The sequence below is a fragment of the Colobus angolensis genome, unplaced genomic scaffold, assembly GCF_000951035.1.
Source record: "Colobus angolensis palliatus isolate OR3802 unplaced genomic scaffold, Cang.pa_1.0 Scaffold141, whole genome shotgun sequence".
Classification (NCBI taxonomy): domain Eukaryota; kingdom Metazoa; phylum Chordata; class Mammalia; order Primates; family Cercopithecidae; genus Colobus; species Colobus angolensis.
In genome coordinates this window covers 8,481,307-8,489,212 of record NW_012114500.1, presented here as the reverse complement: position 1 = coordinate 8,489,212, position 7,906 = coordinate 8,481,307, and the positions used below count along the sequence as shown (strand labels likewise).

The window sequence follows — 7,906 nt, the reverse complement described above, 5'->3', positions numbered from 1 at the left end:
AAAAAAATAGAAAAAAAAAAAAGTTAAGTGTTCTTCATATTTGTTTCAAGACACTCTTATATTTAGATTTGCAAGTGTGACTTGTATTCGTTTATTTGATACAAACTAGCCTTTCATAAAAAATTATGGGTTAGGCCATCAAGTTGAATCTTTTGAAACACATTTCTTCCTTATTGAAACAAAAGGTTTGCAGATCTGTCTTGCATTTTTGGCAAAGAGGCTTCGTGTACCTAGTAGTGACTGACGAGGGTTCACATGTCAAAACCCAAGGGAGGGGTATCCCCAGAGAATTCTGCACCAACCACACAGAACATTCTGTTTCAGAGGAGCACCGTTGTGACTTCTCCTCAGGTGGCAGTCACATCACTAGGAAGTTTTGATATGAGGTCTCTTCCCACACGTCTCTACCTCCCCTAGTAGGAAAATTTGTTTATATAGACAAAACTCAACTGATAAAAAAAGAAAGAAATGGTACTTACATTGTCGTATTAAGATACAAAAGCAATAACTTTTTGTTGTGAAAATGTCTGTTTTTTGAACAATATATTGTTTTGTTTTTTCCTGTGAAAGTTGAGAAACTAAGTATATGAAGAAATAATGGTCAGACCATAAATAAAAATAGAACTTTGACTCAAAATTTACAGCAGTCTGCCCAGAAAACCAGCCCTTTATCTAAAATAAACAGACCAGGAAACCAGCCTGTTATGTCAGACTTATAGGAAGGCAGGTTACTATCTCTAGAGACAATACACAAAGCTATGCAATAACTGCTGTAACAGCCCCAAATGGTCAGAATTTGATTAATAACTGACAGCCCCCCTAATTTTTTTCTTTATTTCCAACTTAGGACGAACCAGAGAAAGCTAAATATACACCACCTACTAATCAAATAGGATGCCCTGTTTCTACTGAGCCCACCTACAGCTTCCCTGGGCCAGCAGCCCCCAATCAGGAAATGCCTGAAGCCTTCCCTTTTCCTCACCGTAAAGCTTTCCCACTCCTCTTCCTGCCTTTGAGTCTCTGTCAACAGGCAAGTGAGGGTGTGTGACTGCCTTGCTATAGCAAGCTTGGGCCAGGTAGATTTTGCTTTTCTCATTTGATTGGTCTTTTATTTCTACAAGGAACATACAGGAAAATTTACAGGGGAATCCATTCCTAGTCTTTCATGTTATAGTAATCCCCTTTTATCTGCAGGGCAGCATATTTTCCAAGATCCCCACTGAATACCTGAAACTGGGGGGTAATATTGAACCCTGTATATACCATATATATATATATATATATATACACATATGTAATTTTAGTATTTTTTTTTTTTACTTTATCTTTAATTAGCTTTAGCTCTTTTTTTTTTTTTTTTTTTTTTTGAGATGGAGTCTCACTCTGTTGCCCAGGCTGGAGTACAGGGGTGCAATCTCGGCTCACTGCAACCTCTGTCTACTGGGTTCAAGCAATTCTTGTGCCTCAGCCTCCCAAGTAGCTGGGACTGCAGGCGTATGCCACCATGCCTGGCTAATTTTTTAAAATTTTAGTAGAAATGGGATTTCACCAAGTTGGCCAGATTAGTCTCGAACTTCTGATCTCAAGTGATCTGCCCACCTTAGCCTCCGAAAGTGCTGGTGAACCACCACGCCTGGCCATAGACTATATATTTTTGATCTGATAACTGGTATGGCTACTAAGTGACTAACAGGCAAGTAGCATCTATAGTGTGGATATGCTGGACGAAAGGACATTCACCTTCTGGGCTGGATGGCACAGAATATTGAGAGATTTCATCATGCTACTCAGAATGGTGTGCAATTTAAAACTTATGAGTTGTTTGTTTCTGGAGTTTTCCATGTAGTAGTTCAGACCATGATTGACTGCAGGTAACTGAAACTGTAGAAAGTGAAACTGTGGATAAGGGAGGACTATTGTATTGATAAGTCAGACTCATTAGGCAATCATAACTCTTGATTTACCACAAGAAATGCTGCAGAAATATGGGTAAAAAAACAAAACAAAACAAAACAAAACAAAAACAAAAAACTGTTCGAAGTTTTTTTGAAAAAAACAAAACAAAACTGACCTTTAGCTTGTTACTTCCAAAATGGTAGTGAAAACTGTGGTCCCAAAGAGTGAAAGGAACCAATGACTAAGAGAAAATCTTGTTTTCAGGATGACAGATTAAAAAATAAGCAACTTGCTGAAACAGTGAAAATCTCTCCACTTATAACACAAAACTAGTTAAAACTGGTTGGAATGAATATGGTCAAATCAAGTCTGCATAGAACGGACTTGCTGATGTTACAGCCCAAATTTCCACCACGTATTTTGTACTAACTCCCCCCAGATTTTCACACACAATCCGTGAGGTAGCATGAAGCGATAACTATGCATGCCTAAGATCTTGGGAGACCTCCCCCTTTCCTTCTACCAGTCACCCACTAATCCAGAATCTGCCCCCAAACCTTTTCTAATAAAATGACTACCTTAAAGCCAGCACAGGGAGACAGATTTGAGCTGGACTCCTGTCTTCTTGTGGGTCATCTTGCAATAAGAAGCTTTTCTTTTCTCAAAACCTGGTGTTATAATATTGACTTCTAGTTCATTGGGCAGCAGGCCCCTTTTGGTCAGTGACTGTTCTTGTTCACTGATGTTTCCGTTGGCCAAAATAGAAACCTCTTACAGGAAACTTCAGTACATAAATGGCGCCACAGAATGCTGTGACATTTTCTCTTGGACTGTAGCAGGTTACCGTACTGAATACTGTAGGCAGTTATAACACACTAAGTATTTGTGTATCCAAACATAGAAAAGGTACAGTAAAAATATGGTAATTTTGTTCAACTTTTAGTTGAGATTCAGGGGGTATGTGTACATTTGTTACAAGGGTATATTGCGTGATACTGAGGTTTGGGGTACAATTGAACCCTGTCACCCAGGTAGTGAGCATAGTACCCAATCGATAATTTTTCAACCCTTACCCATTCCCTCCCCATTCTTGTAGTCCCCAGTTTCTGCTATTCCCATCTTTATATCCATGTGCACCCCATGTTTTGCTTGTATGTATATGTAAGAACACGTGGTTTTTCGTTTTCTATTTCTGCGTTAATTCGCTTAGGATAATGGCCTTCAGCTGCAGCCATGTTGCTGTAGAGGACATGGTTTTATTATTTTTTATGGATGTGTAGTATTCCATGGTGAAAATATGGTACTATAATCTTACTAAACCACTGTCATATATGAGGTCTGTCATTGACTGAAATGTGTAGAGTGCATGAATATATATACACATATATATATAATGTCATCCATTTTGTGTATTATTAGATTTGATTTGCTAATATTTTTTGTAGGAGTTTTGCATCTTTTTCACTAGTTGACATTGCTTGTAATTTTCCTTTTTTTGTGTGATGTCCCTGTTAGGTTTTAGAATCAAGTGTATACCCACCTCATAAAATGGGTTGGAAAATGTTCCCACCCTTTCAATTCTCTGGAAAATTGGTGTTTTTTTTTTCCTTAAAGTTTGGTAGACATTATTGTTAAAACCATATGGGCCTTGATTTTTCTTCATGGGAGTGTTTTCAAATTACGCTTTACATTTCTTTAAAATCTGAGTATAGGGCTACTCAGAATTTCTGCTGTCTTCTGTCAGTTTTTAATAAGTTTTTATAGGCATTTGTTATCTCACTTTCACATTTTTGATGTAAAGCTGTTCATAATATCATTAATGTCTATAGTGTCTAGTAGTTTCCATCTTTACTTTCTGACATTAGTTATTTGCCAGTTTTAGGAGTTTATCTATTTTAAGAGTCTTTTCAAAGAACCGTCTTTTGGCTTTGTTAATCTTCCCAAGGAAGAAAACGTGTTTTCTTTCTCATTACTTTTTGCTCCTTATTTCCTTCAACTTCTTTTTTGCTTCATTTTTAAATAATTTCCTGAGATTGAGATAAGCCTCAATGATTGGTCACTGATTTCCAGTCTTTCTTTTTTTCTAATTATGTGTTTTAAACCAGAAATCTTTCTCTAAGTGTAGCTTTAGTTGCAGCTCACAAGTTTCAGATCTGTCTCTCTAAGTCTGGAGGTTAGAGATCTGACCATGACCATTAAACTATCCAGTCACAATGTAGCATTATTTTTTTTATTTTTATTTTTTTTGAGATGGAGTTTCACTCTTGTTGCCCAGGCTGGAGTGTAATGGTGTGATCTCGGCTCACTGCAACCTCCACCTCCCAGGTTCAAGCGATTCTTCTGCCTCAGCCTCCCAAATAGCTGGGATTACAGGTATGCACCACCACGCCCAGCTAATTTTGTATTTTAGTAGAGATGGGGGGTTCTCCATGTTGGTCAGGCTGGTCCTGAACTCCCGACCTCAGGTGATCCACCCGCCTCAGCCCCCAAAGTGCTGGGATTACAGGCGTCAGCCACCGAGCCCGACCCAACTTGGCATTATTTACTCGGAAGAGCATGACTATCAGAACAGTAGAATTAGTAATCTTTGAGTGGGTGATTGTGAGTGTCATAATAGGTAGATAGGTTATATTTTGGGTGGTGGTAGGAGAGGGCTTACAGTTTGCTATGACAGCTTTTTATACGGATCATCCTTAGTAAAAGATTATTTAATTTTTGAAATCAAAGGGAAAAACACCATTTTAGGCTTTCTTCTTTCTTTCTTTTTTAGAGACAGGGTCTTTCTCTGTCACCAGGTTAGAATGCAGTGGTGCAATATAGCTCATTGTAACCTCAAATTCCTGGGCTTAAGTGATCCTCCTATCTCAGCTTCCATGTAGCTAGTATTTATAGGCATGTGCCAACACAACTGGCTAATTTTAAAAATTTTTTATGGAGATGAGGTCTCACTATGTTGTCCAGTCTGGTCTTGAATCCTGACCTCAAGTGATCCTCCCCCATCAGTCTCCCAAAGCGCTGCAATATTTTAAATCCTGTAGTAGGTCAAGTGTTTGTCTTCTATCTTGGGGTTTATAAAGTACATGTCAAGAAATTTAGGGTGTGGTTATATTAGCTTTAAAAATGTCATGTTTTATAAAAATCAGTGCATCATTTTTCTGATTGAAAATTTAACACAAGACCCGGAATCTTTTTGCAGCAGTAGAACTACTTTTATTGTAGATCTTTACCATATTGAATGATGATACATCTGGCCAAAAATAGGTACTATAGTCTTTTAGGAAAATAGCCAATCTGCTTGAAATATGTGTAGAAATAATTTGGTTCATCAGCCCATATTGGCAGCAACTTCTTTCTAATGTTTTTTGTTTTTTTAATAGAAAATTTTTACTACTGGAGATGTCAACAAAGATGGGAAGCTGGATTTTGAAGAATTTATGAAGTACCTTAAAGACCATGAGAAGAAAATGAAGTTGGCATTTAAGAGTTTAGACAAAAATAATGATGGTGTGTCTTTCTTTTATATTTATCACTAGCTATGAAGAAGCATTTCTCGTGCTTCCAAGAGTCTAAAAGCATGCTTATTTAATCTCTGTGGTTTTAGATGATAATTATTATTTGTGTTAATACTTATTTTTGTTAGTAATATGATTTTTATGTAGAGTTTATATTATTTAGTGAAGAAAACTTATAGATAGCTTTTCTTTTTCATTACTTTGAAATGTAATGAACTACATTGCTGAATTATAAACTGTGGGCAGTGCCTGTTGTAAATATTAACTATGGAACATTATGCTGATTTGACTTAAACCTGTAGGTTAAAAATAATAATTGTATTTTCTTGTCCTCTAGGTAAGTGAGATTTGTTTTTATTTGTTTACAAGAATGACAATTGTGTAGTCTAAAATTTAAAAAACTTTCAAATTATCTTGCATTTGTTAGCATTTTTGGAAGAATTAATTTAGAGAAGATACTCTCTGATTCTGGAAATTAGGGGAAAATAGCATATAAACATTTAAGTATGTACCTTCTAGTTAAGAGTGTGACTTCTCTATTTCAATTAATAGGTTGGAGTTTCTCTTAATCTGTTTTCTGTTGCTATAACAGAATACCATAGACTGGGTAATTTATGAAGAAATGAAACGTATTTCTTATAGTTCTGGAGGCTGGGAAATTCATAGTTGAGGAGCTGAATCTGGTGAGGGCCTCTTACTGTGTCATAACATGCTAGCAGGCATCACAGAGCAAATGCGCTACCTCAGATCTCTCTTCCTCTTATAAAGCCACTAGTCCCATCATGGGGACCCTACTCTGAAGACCTTATCTAATTCTAATTAGAAATAGAGTCTTGAAGCCCTCATCACCAGAGGCAAACTTTAACAGGAAGAGAGAATTTATAAAAATTGTAGTGCAGTACCAAACCCCTCCCTACTTGTGCATAGTCAGGTTCATTTCATTTACAGACTCGTTATTAAAGAAACAAGTTAAACAAATAGATTGACAGGAGATGTGGTTCATGTCTAAGATAAGCAAACGTTTTTGTCCAGAAGTCCAGATGATAAATATTTTAGCTTTGTGGGTCATGTGGTCTCAGTTGTAGCTGCTTATCTCTGCTGTTGTACCTCAAAAACAGCCATGGACAATATGTAAATGAATGGGGATGGCTGATTTCCAATAAAACTTTATTTCCAACGATAGTTAATACACCTTATTTGGCTTGAGGGTTATAGTTTGCCATCCCTGATTTACACTGAATATTAAAGTTTAATTCAAAGCAAGTTCCTTCAAACAAACAAACTAAAGTCTTTAAATGGTTTTGAAGATTATTCACATCTGTGACTCTCATCCAGGAAGAGCTGAGTTTGGGTTGGAAGTAGTACTGTTGAAACATTTGTTGCCCATCAGCCTTACAATATATGCCCCTAAGTCTAGCCTTAGTCCAGTCTTCTAGCAAAATTCAGCTTTCTTTCTTCTCTGCAAACTTCCATTCCAACATGGACCCTCTGCAGTTTGGATTGTCTTGCGGGTCAGATTGTCTGTGTGCTGTTATAGCAGGCAGTAGCTGAGAGATGGAGCTACCTTAAGATCAATTGCCAGGTAATCAGAGGTCAATCATCCCAGTACATAAGTTGTGTACATATCAGTTGTTCATTTTATAAAATTCTGAATGAACCAGAGGAACTAAAGATGAAATTTTGATGGTATATTTGTAGGAAATCCACACAATGTTTCCTTAATTTACCATGTTTGTATATTTTAAAACAATGTGGCATTATAGGTTCATATTTTTATTTTTCAGACTTCTTTAATGCAAAACATATACAATTGATCCTCATTATTTGGGGATTCTGTATTTGTGAATTTGCCTACTCAATAAAATTTATCCCAAAAGTAACCCCAAAATATATACTCACAGTACATTCCCAGGCATTCCTGGATACGCACAGAGCAGTGAAAAACTTGAGTTGCTCAGCATGTACATTCCTAGCTAGCAGAATAAGGCAACACTCTACCTTCTTGTTTCAGCTCGCATACTATTAATTAGCAAGTATCCCTTTCAAAGTCTATTTTGTTCCAATTTTTGCATTTTTGTATTTTTATTGGTAATTTCCTTTTTAAAGTGTTACCCAAATGTAGTGCTGAAATGCTGTCTAGTGTTCCTAAATGCAAGAAAGCCATGGCATACCTTATGGAGAAAATATATGCGTTAGATAAGCTTTGCCCCAAATTCAATGTTAGTGAATCAACAACACACATTAAATGAGGTGCCTTCAAACAGAAACAGACATAAAACAAGGTTATGTATTAATCAGTTATGAAAGTGTTGTGGATGGGGGCGGAGCAAGATGGCTGAATAGGAACAGCTCCAGTCTCCAACTCCGAGTGCGAGCGACACAGAAGACTGGTGATTTCTGCATTTTCAACTGAGGTACTGGGGTAATCTCACTAGGGAGTGCCGGACAATCGGTGCTGGTCAGCTGCTGCAGCCTGACCAGCGAGAGCTGAAGCAGGG

At 37.1% G+C, this 7,906-nt stretch overlaps 1 protein-coding gene across 2 annotated transcripts in view; it reads left to right on the top strand.

Moving 5' to 3' along the window:
* The window catches only part of SLC25A24 (solute carrier family 25 (mitochondrial carrier; phosphate carrier), member 24), a 66,721-nt gene that overhangs the window by 16,228 nt on the left and 42,587 nt on the right, over positions 1–7,906 (top strand). For both annotated transcript variants that reach the window (XM_011935222.1, XM_011935223.1), the window contains exon 2: positions 5,274–5,400. In XM_011935222.1, the coding sequence (XP_011790612.1) occupies positions 5,274–5,400 (127 nt within the window). The remainder of the gene's footprint in view (positions 1–5,273; positions 5,401–7,906) is intronic.